The following is a 16445-nucleotide window of genomic DNA, read 5'->3' as shown; positions in this document are numbered from 1 at the left end:
AACAGTTGAATGTGATAGGTGGATCACGCTCTAATACTATGTTGAGATTTTGATTAATGAATGACCTAACTTGAAGATAGGTCTCTCCCTCTATTTATAATACCAATCAAACACATTTTAACGACCATAATACCCTTTCTAACTCTTAATAGGAAGTTTGACAGTTTCCATAAATTTTTAGAAAATAAAAAGAGAGCAACATCGTACAAAGTCATTGTGGGCTACACAAGCGAAAAAACATAGGAGAATAACTCTATTGAATTTTCATCAAAATCTGCATGATGATTTAGATTTAGTTAGAAAATTTCATTCTGGGAAGATTATTGGATTGGGGAGGCACCTTTAGCTGGAGTGTATTCCCTGTCTTTTTCGTTAATCTGCAGATCATCATACTCCAATTTCATTCATCTTATTTCGATTTTGTGTAGGAGGATGGGCAATCATGGGATTTTCACTTTCTTAGAAACTTGATGAGAGGAAGATGAATGATGTTGTCCTTCTGGTGAATGTACTTTCCGCTTTCCTGCTTTTCATGCTTACTTTGGGTGAGGGAAGAATTTGGTTGTAGATTCCTATAAGGATTTTCTTGAAAATCTTTCTTTCTTCACTAGATTCACGCTCCTAATGCTAATCCTTTCCCCTTTGCATGGATGATTTGGAATAACTTGTTTGGAGTTGGGTTTGTTCGTCATCGATGGATGCTTTCTGTGCTGATAATTTTGGTGGTTGAGGATGGGGAAGGAGAGTAAAACTTTGGGGTGATGCACATTTATTGATCTTACTTGGTGTATTTGATTAGAGTGGAATGCCATAATCTTTAAGGGTATTATTACATCTTATAATTTGGTTTGGTGTAGAGTGATTTATGTTTTGTTGCTATAATGCGTTACAAATGACATTCTTAGAAATGGTTCTCTAGAGGACTTGCAGTGGGATTGGATTGTCTTTACTAGGCTTTATTTTTTGAAATTCTTCTTTTAATTTCTTGTTTTCATTGACTTGTTGGAGGATGCCTTCTTCTCCATGTTGTTTTTGTTTTCTTTTTTTGTACTTCTTTCCTTTCTCTTTGTAATAAAGTTCTTTATTTATCAAAAAAGAAATCAAGCGCGAGGGGTACCATTTTATACCATAAAAGCCCTAGTTAAAGTCAACTACAACCCCTTGAAAGCACTAAAATTCCAACCGTCAAGAATATTTTATTGAGTTCTACTTTAATGGGATTCTGTGCAAAACCATTAGTTCTACTTTCATCCCTTTGATGTCTAAGAAGATTTGCTCTATTAAGGTTGATGATTTTTGACCTAATAGTCCTCTAACCTTCATGTATAAGATTTTTGCCAAGGTTCTAGTGGATAGTTTGAGTTTTGTGTTAGGCAATATTACTAAGTTATTTTTCATTATTGTTGTGTTAGAAAGTGTGAGTTAGTGCATGAGTTAGTAAGGGTATTATGGTCATAATCATGTACTTGGCATGTATAATAAATATGGGGAGAGACCTGTCAGTGTGATTAGGTTTTCAAAATTTATGCAATAATTTAGCATGGTATTAGAGAATGATTCGACCTAAAGCGTAAGTGTCATAGCCACTGCCAAACCAAACTCTAAACCTCATGATCATATGCAAAATTGCCACTATTGGAGGATCATCTACACAACGTAAGATTAGAAATAACTCCAAGGATCACTAGAATACATAGCAATTGCTAGAAACTCCACAATGCCCTTGTTAGCTCCAAACTGCAAGAATCCCTTTTAGATTTGTAACTAACCCCACAACAATCACAGACATTGCCAATCTATGACCCCCTCAAGTTTCATCGTTGGAGGACTAGCCACGTGCCCACATGTCCTGGTCAAAGGCTCCAATGCCACGTGCCAATGCATGAGGCTTCATTGAGCATTGATTTTGCTTCAATTTCTATGAGTATGCCTTGGATCTCTTTATACTCTATAATGCCATGTTTTGGGTTATGTTTTTTTGTTAAAAAATCCAACCTTTTGTTACATTCACTTTCGACACTTGATTAATGATTGTTCAATATCGTTAGAGTTGTGTTTTAATGATAGTTGACTTCCTTAGGGCTGTGGTAGTGTGAAGCTAGTGTTGCAACTTGTTTGTGGTTGTGGTAGTTGTGAGTTATCTTGTTCCTTGTTGTTCTTGTTTGTCAGTGCTGAGATGGAGTCCATTAATCTTAGAGGTATGTTTCCTTCATCACTGCAGCATATAACAATAGATAAGTTTAACGGAAATAATTTGATAGGATTAGGTAAATTTGAATACTTGTTTCAATTAGGGCCTAGTGATTGCAAAAGGAAAGAACTATGGATTTAGGAAGATGTGTTGATTGTCTTCCTTTTTTGGAATTCGATGCAACCCGAGATTGCACGGATGCATTACGGACATATGCAAGGAGATTTCAAGTTATGTCAAGCCCTTATATTTTGGTGGCATTACACATATGTATGATCTATCACTGAAGTACTTTCAATTACAAAAGGCCAACAAGGAGTGTCATAGTACTTTGTAGATATGAAGCACATCCACGTGGAACTTAATGTTGTACATCCCATTATATCCGATGTTGATGAGATGCAAAGGTTGGGAGCATTTGATTCCTTTCGGTCCTATTAGGTTTGAAACTTGAGTTCAAGGTGGTAGCACAGATCCTTGTTATATTAATCTATTTTTATGTTTGCCGTCCTTATTGAGTTCTATCAAAATTGGGTTTTTGATATTTTGTAATTTTTATATATGACCATTCAAGGATGATTTGGCTTTATTTAATAGCAGATCATGTTGATTCATATCTTTTGTGCCTTTTGTTTTGAAGCAAAATGATTGCAAAATGATTACAGTGACAATGTTAAAGGAGTACCGAGTACTTTAAAACCCAATTTGCTACCTATGTGACTAAGTCTAGTATGATTCATTAGTTATTTTTGTGGCGACATTGAAAAATAAAATGGAGTTGCAGAGAGGAAAAAATAGACATATCCTTAAATTTACTTGTATCCTACCATATGAGATGAATGTCCATAAAGTGTTTTGGAGTGATGCCCTGCTCATACCTGCCATCCTCTTTTTGGTGGTAAAATTCCCTACCTTGTTTGATTCAATAGTGTGCATCCTTTGTTCAGGTCAACCCCAAGGGTGAATAAGTTGAAACCTTGTGCTGTAAAATGTATTTCATAATGCTACTCATGTACTCGGAACTCAGAAGGGATATCGATGTTGTAGCCCTTATATCACTATTTTGTTCCTACTATACCTGCAATTGCTATTCTTAAATCTACCTCTAAAGCCTATTTCCATTTTGGGTGGAGGACTACAATGGTTGAAGAGATGCATGCATTATTGGATAATGACACTTGGCAACTAGTACAGTAGTACCTCATCCTCCTAATATGTTTGGTTGGTTGTTGCTGGTGTATATCGTGAAAGTCAATCCTGATGGTTCCGTGAATTATTTGAAGGCCTACCTTGTTGCTAAAGGATATATGCAGGTGTACGGTTTGGATTACTTTGACATCTTCTCTCCAGTCACCAAACTTGCCTTGGTTTGTCTATTCATCTTTTTAGCCATCACCTACTATTGGCCTTAATGTCTATTTGATGTGGAGAATGCCTTCCTGCATGGTGATCTTTAGGAGGAGTTCTATATGGAGCAACCACTTGAGTCTTTTGCTCAAGGAATCGGGATTAGTGTGTCAGCTCAAAAATCGTTGAATGGTCTAAACCAGTCTCAAAGAACATGATTTGGTCGATTCAATTGCATACACTTGAGTTTGGTCTTCAGGGGTTTGCATTGATTACTCTGTATTTTATCATGCTTGTGGCGGGATTGTGCCCATTGTGTATGTAGAAGATATTTTGATTACTTTGACAATGATCAAGGTATTGAGAGCCGGAAGCATTTTCAATAGACTAAATTTTAGATCACAGATTTGGGGCAATTGAAATATTTGGGTATGTAAGTATCAGATTCCATACGGGAACCTTTTTGTCACAAAGGAAGTCCTTATAGATGAGACTGGGTTGTTGGGATCCAGAATTGTCAATACACTGATTGCTTCTTTGAATAAATTTGATAAACTTTTTTCTGTATAAATATTATATGGTGCAGGGTCTTGTCCTATTTCTCACATTATGTTGATGCCAACTCAATTCTTAATTGTAAATTTATATCCTATATATTCCTTGCTACAGGATTTTTGTTGTATTTGTTGTTGACGGATTCTAAATTTTCGTGTCTCATTTGTTTGAAGTAGGTTTTGCATTTGGACAAAATTATACCTCGTAGCATTTCCCTTTTGTTTTATTATTTGGTTTATTATCATTTGGAATGATTACTTTTCATTTTTTTAGTATAAGAAATTAAGGATCATGGGAACTAATTGATTAGTGAGTACTGTTTGGATTTTTTTATCACGCAGTCCAAAGAAGAAGTAAGGAAAGTGGCTTATGATATCCTTTTAAAGATAAGCTCCAGCTTGAAAAACTCTTCGTCATTTGGGTCTGATGCATCTCAGAGCAAACTGATTAGCATGGCAAGTATATTACTTAATCCAAGTTTTGCATATAACTGCCTCCAGTTATTCTAGTTTAGAGAGTAATTAACATTTTTGGTGCCATTTATTTTGGATTACCTTTTTTTCCTGATAATCTCTTATTGTTATATGATTTATATCATTGGTTGCATTGTGTGTGTGGGGGGGGGGGGGGGGTTCTGCCTTACGCAGTTTTTTATCACCAGTTTCATTATAAGCTGCTGCTTTATTTTGTTTAACTGCTACTGATGCTGCTGAATATTCAGATTATAGGCTATCTTTCTGGCTCATCTCCTCAGATAAAGAGTGGAGCCGTGTCTGCACTATCTGTGCTGGTATACAAAGATACTGATATCTGTCTATTGGTACCTGAGCTAGTTCCCTTTGTCTCAGCTTTGCTGCAATCCAAAGCTTTGGAAGTTATTAAAGTAAGTTGGCCTCATCCCTAATCCAGATTTCTACATAACCAGTTATTTCTAAAGTTGATGAACTGTTGTTGTACCTCAAACAGGCTGTTTTGGGCTTCACTAAAGTATTGGTATCCTGCTTACAAGCTAAAGACCTGCAGAATTTTCTTTCTGATATAATCAGTGGAGTCCTTCCGTGGTCATCTGTCTCAAGAAATCATTTCAGATCAAAGGCAATGTGAAATTGACAGTCTTAGATTACATTTGGTTTGTGGAATGCCTATTCCTAGGAATAGAATAGTTAGCTTATATAAAAAAAAATGTTGTTACGATAAAGCAAATAACAATGTACATTTTTTTTGAATCCATGACAAGGAATAGACAAGGAATAATTATTCCCAAATTTCACTATGGGAATGTATATACTTTTTCTTATTCTATGTTTGGATGGAATAATAAGGAATAGACAAAGATTAACTATTCCCATGGGAATGTCTATTCCCAAATTTCTCATTATTAACATACTATTCCTAGGAATAGGCTGAATAGCTTTATTGCAAACCAAAAGTAACCTTGATTTTTTTTGGGTGCATGTGTGTGTGCAGATATGCATGGACAGGTTCATGCCTTGGAAGGTATTCTAAATTCATTTCTTCATTACCCTACAGGTCACAGTTATACTGGAAATCATAATACGGAAGTGTGGTTCGGCTGCAGTTGAGTCTGTTGCACTAGAGAAATATAAGGGATTTGTCAAGTCTGTTATGGAGGTAGAGCTTTTTCAGTTATACATTGTTTAGACCATAGTATTTTTATGGCAACTTCAGGAATTATTTTTTCTGACAATTTGGTCTCTGGAGTCCATTTTGTGCTCCCTGACCAGATTCATTTTTATAGCACACACAAACTTGTTGATGCAGCACAAAAGATATTAATTTTTGTAACACCATGTAGTTTGGCACACAAACTTGTTGGTGAAGAACATAAAGGAAGATAGTAGGCCCCAGCCCGGGAAGAATGGGGTGGGTGTTATGTTTTGAATTTCAGTTATCACTTTTTAAAGGAGACATTAAGGTTTTTGTGAGTTCAGTTAAAGTGCGTACTCTAATCCCTCTTTTAAGTTTTGAAACGAGATAAAATGGGAAATATGTATTTTCTAGGTTAATAATTAATGATGCATGTTATAAATAATTCCACCCTATTTTCATTCACTCTCCTTCTCTCTCTGATAATTTTTTTCTTCTTCCATTTGTCATTCCTTTAACCTCATGTTAATGTGTTCTCTATGCAATCCTGTTTTGAATTGAGTATGAAATGACGTTAACCATGAAATGTTACTAATATCGACGTTAATCTGATTGACATAAGCTTTAGAATGGACATGCATTGTTTGAAAATATAATGTCGCAATTTATTTTTTTATTTTTTTTCATATTTTTTTCTTCTAAATTCACCTGTGTGCATTGTAGTCCAAGTTGAATTACTGTAAAACCAATAGGAGTTCAAAAATGTATAAATTTGGCATAAAATGATTGTTCTATTGGAAAATGGCAGTGGTGGTGATGAACTGCTGATGGTTTATTGTATTGATTTGTTGTCTCTCTTAGAGGTCCTGTCGGACCTATTGTGGGATGTGGGTTATAGCGCTTATTCTGAGCTTGATTGCTTTTGTGGTTCTTCATTAGTTGTGCCCGTTTGTATATTTTTTGGAGTGTGGACATTAGTGGCTCTTTCCTACAGAGACGAAGGGTTCTTCTTGTGGCTGACAATGAAAGCAAATAATTACCACTCGTGTGCAGGTGAGAGTGCTCATGTAACAAAGAAACTGCATAATTTTGTCTCTTTTGAACTGGTATTAGTTGGTGTCGTTTTGCATTATAGCTGTAGGTACAAACTTCACTGGCTCAACTTTGCGTATTTCTGAGAGCTCCATATAGGACAGCATAAAGGTCATTCATGCCTTTTGGATCTTTATGCTATCCAGTTGGATCTTTGGATGAGTGAGCACTGAGTTCTACAATTTGATAAATAAAAGTATAATTAAACTAGAGAAAAAATTTAAGTTTCTGTACCTACTTAAGCTGTTACAAAAGCTGATTGAACTGGGAATATCCTTGGTGGGCTCATGTTGGCCTAGTAATGATAATAGAATATTTTCTTTAATGAAACATGTTACTTTTGATTCATTTAAATTGTTATGGAGGTTTTTATCATTGGTGGACTAGACCCTGCAAAGCAATTTAACTTTTTTGAAAACTGGTGAGACGAAATCATCCTCTTTCTTCTCCACTCACTTCACCAGCAGCAAATGACCATGCGTCTTCACTGGCAAGATAGGGTGTTCCATTTTTATAGCTTGAATAAAGTGGCTACTCATATATCTGAATTCATTGGTAAATGCATGTCTTTCTGGTTGTTGACTGATGGAGAACTTCAGTGGGTACTGCATTGAATGGTCTCATTTTGTTCTGGACCTTCTGGATTGGAGTAGGGTTCTGGGGGTTTGCTCTTGGTAGGATGTTTCACACACATGAAGTTGCTTGCGATCAAATTGGATAATTTTTTGTGCCTAGAAAAATCAGAGAAAAGGGATGGAACCAATCTATTGGCTTCCTAGAATTGTAGATGCTTCTGGGTGGTGGAAGCTAGTGCTGACCCTGAAGGAGGTTTCCAGTTTCAGGGACAAGAGCCTGCTGAGGGGAGGACCGGTGCTGTGTTGCAGGAATTGTGGGTATGAAAACATATGAAGGATTGTGATTGGGGCATAGCCAGTGTGATCAGAGTCTCAGGGAGTGTCATCAGGGTTGGACACTAATGTTCTTATGGCTTTGGCTCTTACGATAGTGGGCCAAAGGATATTTGGCCTCAGAACTTGCAGTGTAGGTATTGCAAATGTTCTGTTAAAATGCAAATCTTTCCAGGCCTAATTTAAAGGATAAGAACCCAAGCAGGTGGATCCAATTGCTCGATGCGAGTCAAGTTCCTTTTCTTACCTGTGAGGATGCGAATTTGTGCCAAATAAGTTGTCCCTGCTCCTGATTCATAACAGGAAGCTTATGGGGTTGATCCTGTGCTGGGGGTCAATCAAACTCATAAAGTGGATTTTGGGCTGAGAAGGCTTGGGTAAGAATGTCAGATTCCATCCAGGACGCTGCATGTCTGAAATCTTGGGGGTGGTTTATTGGCATTACTGAATTTGTTGGCATCTGATTTTGCTCGGGAACAAAGTGCAGATGTACTTACTTGAGAACTGGGGCATAACAAAGGAATGATGCAAGGTCTTGGGTCTGTGATATGGGTTCTGAAGGATGGTTTGTGTGAAGGTTTTGAAGACGATGTTTACTCGAAATCCAATTTGAAGGCAGAAGGATAGTTCAAGCTTTCATTTTTCAGTTATAAATCCTTCTTGTCATTACAGGCTTCATTGGGCTGTTCAGAAGAAGGCCATTGAAGTTGCAGGGTATGAGGGGGATAGTTTTGAAGGTGGTGCGGGCAGTTTGTTTGTGGAAGATGAAGGGCTTCTCATTGATCAGCCAAGAAAATGGATGATTAGAATGAGCATCAGTTTTAGGTAAGTCTAAGAAACTTGGACTAAGTTCTTTCGCAATGGGATAGATATACACTCTCTCTCACACACAAAAGACTTCCCATCTTCTTTCTTCCTTTTGTCTTTCATGCAGGAGTGTGCTATGGCAACAGTGGAAGATGAAAGAAGGGAACACCTCCGACTTGGAGATTGGACAAAGTGGGGAAGAGTCCTAATCTTCTTGTTCTCGAATGCAGTCGATCTTGTAATTGGTGGGTAATCCTTCCTACTGTTGCTGCAAAATGGTTTTGGATGGGTTGTTGATCTTTGGTTGGTTGGAAAAGGGTTTTTGAGGCATTTACCTAGGTGGCTTGAGGTTTTGATTTCCGGTTCATTTAACAAACATGAGGATGTTTCTGGAGTTATGGCTGGGTTGGAAAGTGAAATGTTCTCGGTGTTCATTCCTTGTGGTTCAAGGGTGGCGAAGATTTGTGAATGAATTATGTGAGTTGGCTAGGGATCTCCAACCTGGTGCCGGTGGCAAAGATGAAGGTGAAGGAATTCAGCATGTTCGTTGATTATGGAGACAAGTGGTGTTGGTACAGAGGAATGGCACAGGCAAAGGAGGTAAACAAGGTGATTTTCCATGTAGCTAGTTTGCGTTGGGCGGGAAAAATCGGATTTGAGCACGTTGCAGTAGTGATGCGAATGAAGGAGCTTGGGTATTCATCACTGGAAGCCATGAATTCTTGTCCAAAGATGAGGATTCCCATAGATAAGGCAGCTAGGGTTATGGTAGGGGATGTGAGGGTTGAAGAGGCAACTATTGTTTCTCTTGGGAGGATGAGGCAATGAAGATTGGGTGAGGTGAGCTGTGCTGCTTGATGTTGAATAAACAGTATCTTTTCTTATAGTTTTCTAACGTGGGCCAGTCACATGAACGGTCCCATCTTCAGCCTGATACTGGTTTGTGCCTGGGTCAACCTTTGGACAGCAAGGAGGGCTCATTTTCTTCCCATTTGGGCCACTCAAAAGGGCAGGACCATATTCTGAATGTTGCTCATAGAGCCGAGAATGCAGTTGCAATAGCAGATGGATTTGATCGACATTCCAGTAAGGGTCAGGGTGATTCTAGGTTCAAGTTGCAGAGATAGAGAGGCACAATAAGTTTTTTTTTGTCAGATCCAAGGCCTAAGGGATCAGCGCAAGGGGCAGTGCTGCTCTCTTTATGGTTCAAATGGTGGGAAGGCATCTTCTACATACAAAGGAGGAGGTAGCGCTAGTGATTTTCCTGGGGGGACAGATTGTTAAGAGAGCTCTGTGTTGAAGATGCTAAAGGGAGAAAAGATCAGGTGGAGCAGAAGCTCCAACCAGTAGGAGGTCAGAATGAGGAGAGTTTTGGCAATGGTTTGTGCCCTGAGATGGTGATTATTTAGGAAAGCAAGGATAGTAGAGAAGGTAATATGGCTGTGGATGTGAAGGTGTAAAAGTGTCGATCAGTGAGGAAGGAGGAGATATGTGCAAAAAGTTTTCTTGTCAATAATTGTATGAACGAAAAATGCAGGTGAGGAAATTTTTAGAAAGAAATGGTGCTGGAAATTTTATGTCAACGAGTCTAATAACTGCTCTAAGTCTAACTTAAATAAGGATAAAGGAAGAAATCGTTTTGAGAATGAAAAGAAATGGAGTGATATTTAGGGAAAGGACAGTGGGTATGATAGTGATTTTGCATGTGACAGTGGTCTATAGCTGAATGAGATTCGTGAACAATTTGATCATGCTTTACTCTTTTGATGCACTTGGTGATATTTCTTATGTGCCTCCTCCACTTGAAGGTTTGGAGGATGTATCTATTTTTTAGGATGGGGGATTGGGTGTAGACTTGGCTGTGAGTATTCCATTTAGGGATGGGATGTTACCTCTCTCTATGAAAGAGGTTAGCACACAAATGTTGATGCTCAATATCTTCTGGATGCTATGAGATTGTGGATGGTTGATCCTGGAGGAATGAAGTGCGCTTGGATGGTGCTAAAAGAAAAACAAAGAAAGGAGGACGTGAATTAGCAATATTACAGAGCTCTATCAATTGCAATGTGAAGAGCTGAAAGAGGGGTTTTTTTAATTAGGCATTGTTAGTTCCACTAAAGGGTGAGAGAGACAAACAAGACCCCTAAGTGGGGTTGGGGCTCAAATGAGTGGATGTGTTTAGTCAAGAGATTAGAGTGAAGGTGTCTCCTCCTAGGTCTTATAAGAGGAAAATAAGAGTTGAAAGGGAATAGAAAAAGCTAAATTTGTCTATTAATTATAAGGGAAAGAAGGTTAGAGGTAAGAGGGCAGTCTTTTACTCTTTTGTTTAGGAAGACTCTTGGTTGGAATCTAAAGGGTCTTGAAATTACTATTAAGCGCAGGGTATTATTCTAATGTGTTATCACAAGAAACTAAATGCCATGAAGTTGATAGGTGCTTCTTTAAGAGTATTTGGGGTGTGCTCTTCAAGGGTTGGGAATGCCTTCCTTCTTCTGGGCTAACTTGTGGCATGAGTTAGCAGGTCGCTTTTAGGGTAAACAATCATCCCGGTTCTCTACTCTCTTGGTTTGTTTATAGTTTCTTGGTAAGGGTCCACGGCGGATTTCTTTAGTGTACAATCCTTCTATGTGTGGGTTGAGGTCTTTGTTTCAGAAGAGCTCTTTTTTGTGTTTTTGGCTTTTTCTCGCCCAAGTTAGTGCTAGATGGAAATTTTAATGTTGTTGTATTTTTGGTTAAGAAATTAGGAGCATCCTGGTTCAGTTCTAGAATGCTTGATACTTTATTAAAGTTTAAAGGGTCTGTCTTCTGGGTTTTCCTTCGTCTAATGCTTTATTTACTTTGTCAGTGGGGGTGACGTGGCTAGTGAGTTGGATAGATTTTTTGTGTTGTACTTGGTGGGAGGATGCTTTCCGTAGTATTTCTCAAGAGATTTTTGTTAGTACAATTTTGGATCATTTTCCTTTTATCTTGGGCTCTTCTAGTGTTTAGTGGGGCCCACTCCACTTTGATTTAAATGTACATGGCTTTCCGATCCTTCTTTATCTTTCATGAGGATTCTTGTGGTAATAGATTTAGTGAGGGTTGAGAGGGGTTTAGATTTATGAAGAAATTGCAAGATCTCAAGGTAGGTTCAAAAAGCTAGAATAAGGAAGTCTTTGGTGAAGTGAGGATTAAGAAGGCTAGTATTTCAAAGGAGATTGGAGAATATTAACCATTTGGAAGAGTTGGGTAACATTTTGGAGGGCTTAGCTTATAGGACAATTTTTTTTAACAATGACTTTGAGGCTTTGTTCTTAGAGGAAATGAGCTGGAGGCATAAGATTATATTTAAGTGGGGGTAAGGAGAGGGATTTAATTTCTTTCAGAGATTGGTTGAAGGTAGACATAGGAGGAGTTGATTAATAAGTGTGAATCCAATGTTCAGAAGAAATTATCACTTTGGAAATTTGTACAAGATGGAGCACTCTTTTTGGCTTATAATTGAAGGGTTGGATCGGTGTCTTGTTTATGATGATATGTCAGTTTGGTTGGAGAGACCTTTTGAGGAGGAGATTAAGTGGTTTGTTTTTAGTGTGGATAGGGAGAAAAGTCCAAGCCTGGATGGGTCTTATATAACTTTCTTTTTTTCCCTCTTTTTTCCAAAATTGTTGGATGTGGTTTTTTTTTTGGGGGGGGGTTATTAAAGGTGTGTTAGGAATTTTGATACGATGGTGTGGCTCGAAGAGCATGAATTCAACTAGTGATTTTAGGCCTATTAGCTTGACTATGGATGTTTTTAGATCATTGCTAAATGCGAATGTTCTTGCTCATAGGATTAAGGGCTATAGAAGTGATAGGGAACTCCATTTATAGTTCTTAGCTAGTCTTTGTTGTAGGTAGTTATATTTTGGATATTGTCCTTGTAGCTAATTAGGGGAATCAACAGGAGAGGTATTTCGAATGCCTATAAAATGGACCCCTTAAGGAAGGTAAGGCATCTCATCTCATCTCACTCATTGCTTTACTGTTGCGATTATATAATCGTTCCAAATTCCTTGAGTTAGGTATCATAGTGATTCCTGGAGTGCACTTTCGGGTCCTCCGTGCCATTTTTCTCTCATCCTTGGCAAGTGATTGAAGTCTTGATTGATCCAAATTCTCCCATACAAATATTGGCTACAATAGTTAACGCAATTTATGGGAAACTTGGAAGAATTTCTTTCTAAAACTCAATCATGGCTGCATCACGCAATTCCTAGTTTGGACTACTTGTCGGGGATTGATCATCCAAGTCAGTTCATACCCCACTACTAGATAATTTGCCGTAAATTATGCCTTTTGGACCAATTTATAGCCTTCCAAGGAGGGTGGAGGACATGTTTAGCATGATCTTGCAACAGAAAAAGAATCCTATAGAACATGACCTAAGAGTTGTTCAAGCAGAAACAACTCCTAAGGGTATGGCGATGGCACCATATGAAGCTCCCTTGGAAATTTTAGATCAAACGAAGTAGAAAAAGCCAATTGCAAGGTGCACCTAATGATATTATGTGTCAAGCATTTGCGGCAACCCTGAAGGGGAATGCTAGAGCATGGCACTGGACATTGAAGCCTGACTTGTTGGGTCTTTCTTTGAGATGGAGTAGCAATTTGTGGGGTATTTTGTCAGCAGCCAAAAAATGGAGAAGATTTTGGCCCACCTGATAAGCCCTTATTCAAGGAGAGGAAGAGACATTGAAAAAGTTCATGCACCGTTTTATCAATACAACTCTGGAGATCAAAAATTTGGACCATGGAGTAACAGTAGCCGCCTTGACAATGGCTATACAACCTTGTGACTTCCTGAATTCCATAGGGAAGAAACCTTGGCCAATATGGGAGAGCTAATGGCACGAGCCTAGAAATATATCAACGTGGAGTAGGTTATCACCACAAAAAGAAGCAAATCAGTTTTGAAAAGAAAACATACTAGAGACGCTGATGAAATCATTGAAAGAGGAGTAAGGAAACATACCTCTGGCAAAGAATTCCCTTCTAAATGTGAAGATTAAGAGATGGGGAGGGATTATTTTTAGGAGAAAAGAGGTGGCACGGACAATGAGGCCTTGTGAGATGCGAATCATGCTGGGGAAATTTACTTAGAAAATGGGCACTGCTTGGCAACGAATTTGGCCTATTTGATGAGCATCGCTTATGAGACCCAAAAATGCCCATCTAATGAGCATTGCTACGAGGCAACAAGAGATGGATACTGGTCGGAAAAAAATTGGCTCATCTAGTGAGCACCGCTTAGAGGCCTAAAAATTCCCATCAAATGAGTAGCACTTATGAGGCCCAAAAAATGCCCATATGATAAGCACCACTTATGATGCAACAAGAGACGAGCATTGTTTAGGAAAAAAATTGGTCCTTTGAATGAACATTGCTGATGAGGCCCAAAAATGCTCATCTAATGAACACCGCTGATGAAGCAACAAGAGATGGACACTATGTAAAAAATTGGCCAATTTGATGAGCACTGCTTATGAAACCAAAAATGCCTGTTTGATAAGCGCCACTCATGAGACAACAAGAGACAAGTATTGCTTGGCAAAAAGTTGACCTATCTGATAAGCACCATCCATGAGGCAACAAGAGACTAGCACTGTTTGAAAAACATTGGTTCATCTGATGAGCACCGCTCATAAGACCCAAAGATGACCATTTGATGAGCACCGCTCATGAGGCAACAAGATTCGGACACTGCTTAGCAAAAAATTGGTCCATCTGATGAGCACCGCATAAGGCCCAAAAATGTCTATTTGATAGACACTGCTCATGAGGCAGCAAGAGACAGACACTGGTCAACAAAAAATTGGTCCATTTGATGAACATCGCTCATAAGGCCACAAGAGACGGGCACTAAAACAACAACAAACCTTTAGTCTTGCTAGGCGGCGTAGGCTACATGAATCCTTTTCCTCCAATTCATCCAATCGAGAGCATTTTCCCCTATTAGATTAAGGGATATTAAATCGTTCCTTACTATCTTATTCCAAGTTATTTTAGGCCTACCTGTATCCCTTTCCATGTCAGAAATAATAACTAATTCACTCCTCATAAGTTCTCTACTAGGCTTGCTTTTCAAATGCCCAAATCGTCTAAGTCGTTCCTCCCTTATCTTGTCTTCAATCGATGCTATGCCTAAATTATTGCTTATATGCTCATTTTTTACTTTTATCTTTTAATGTTATACCACTTATCCACCTTAAAGTTCTCATTTCAGCAACTTTCATTTTTTGTACATGGTGTTTCTTAGTTGCCCAACATTTTGAACCCTAAAGAATAGCCGACCCTATAGTCATCTTATAAAACTTTCCTTTTAAGGGTATTCGAGAATCACACAACACATCTGACACACTCCTCCATTTTACCCACCTGTTTTAATTCTATTTACTACGTCTTCTTCAATTACCCTTCCATTTGCATAATAAATCCAAGATATTTAAATGTATTACTGCTATTAATCTCTTGATTATCAAGTTTAATCTTCTCTCCACGACTACTCCTTATGTTATTGAAATTGCATTTCATATATTCTTTCTTATTCCTACTTATCCTAAATCTTTTAGACTCAAATGTTGCTCTCCAAAGTTCTAGTTTAGATTCCATCCTGCTCCAACTATCATCAATCAACACAGTATCATCTGCAAACAACATACACTGAGGGTTCTCATTTTGAATATTCTTAGTAACTTCATTAATCACTAAAATAAAAAGATAAGGACTCAAAGTAGAACCTTGATGTATGCCTATTGTAATTGAAAAACCTCTAGATTCCCCTCCTATAGTTCTAATGCTAGTCACTACTTTATCATACATGTCAGTATATCTACTTTAAACCCCTTTCTTTTTTCTAAAACCCTCCAAAGAACTTCCCTAGGTACTTTATCATAAGCTTTCTCTAGGTCAATAAAATCATATACAAGTCCCTTTTCTTTTTCTTAAAATTATTCATTGAGCTTCTTAAAAGATAAATAGTTTATGTTGTTGGTCTTCTAGACAAAAAACCAAATTGATTTTCTGAAATTTTTGTTTCTAGTCTTATTTAACATTCAATTACCCTTTCCCATAATTTTATCATGTCTCATAATCTTAATTTTATGATAGTTATTATAGTTTTGAATATCACCTTTGTTTTTGTATAAAGGTACTAACGTACTTTTCCTCCATTCTTCTAGCATTTTCTTGATTTTGGTAATAATGATGAATGGATTAGTTAACCAAATATTTGTTCATCCGCTAAACATTTGCAAACTTCAATCGGTATTTTATTTAATCTTATAGATTTCCTGCTTTTCATTTTTTTAATGCCATCTTAACTTCAAGAGCTCCAATTTTGTGAATAATCTCATATTTTTAGTCTTCTCATTTTTCACTTCCAAGTTCAATCTTTCATTTTGATTTTCATTAAACAACTTACTAAATTATCTTCCCTACCTCTCTTTTTTGTCTTCTTCTCTAGTTAAGACATTATCATTCTCGTACTTCATACATTTTACATCATGTAAATGTTTGCATTTTCTTTATCTAACTCTAGCAAGTTTATAAATGTCTTTTTCTCCTTCTTTTGTATCTAATCTAGTATATAATTATATAGAGTATCATAAGCTCTATGTTTAGCTTCACTAATTGTTTATTTTTTGCATTTTTTCTCGCCTCTTTATATTTTTCAAAATTTTCTATTTTTCTACAATTTTGCCATATTTTGTACCAAATTCTTTTTGTCTTAACGACTTCTTGGACTTCTTGATCCCACCACCAACTTTCTTTAGTACCTGAGTATCTTCCTTTGGACTCACTTAAAACCTTTTTTGCAATCCTTACAATAGAATTAGTCACTTTTATTTCAAATAGTATTTGCATCTGTCTTATCCCCTACAATCTAGTCACACTCTTTAATCATTTTGTCTTTGAAT

The 16445-nt window shown here is 37.5% G+C and overlaps 1 protein-coding gene across 3 annotated transcripts in view; it reads left to right on the top strand.

The window, feature by feature from the left end:
* LOC131167333 (uncharacterized) overlaps positions 1 to 16445 on the top strand; it is an 80692-nt gene that overhangs the window by 49105 nt on the left and 15142 nt on the right. For all 3 annotated transcript variants that reach the window (XM_058126100.1, XM_058126101.1, XM_058126102.1), the window contains exons 13-16: positions 4435 to 4548; positions 4815 to 4976; positions 5060 to 5188; positions 5624 to 5725. In XM_058126100.1, coding sequence (XP_057982083.1) covers positions 4435 to 4548; positions 4815 to 4976; positions 5060 to 5188; positions 5624 to 5725 — 507 coding nt within the window. The remainder of the gene's footprint in view (positions 1 to 4434; positions 4549 to 4814; positions 4977 to 5059; positions 5189 to 5623; positions 5726 to 16445) is intronic.

The sequence above is a fragment of the Malania oleifera genome, chromosome 11 (assembly GCF_029873635.1).
Source record: "Malania oleifera isolate guangnan ecotype guangnan chromosome 11, ASM2987363v1, whole genome shotgun sequence".
Classification (NCBI taxonomy): Eukaryota; Viridiplantae; Streptophyta; class Magnoliopsida; order Santalales; family Ximeniaceae; genus Malania; species Malania oleifera.
This window is presented reverse-complemented; position numbering and strand designations above follow the sequence as displayed.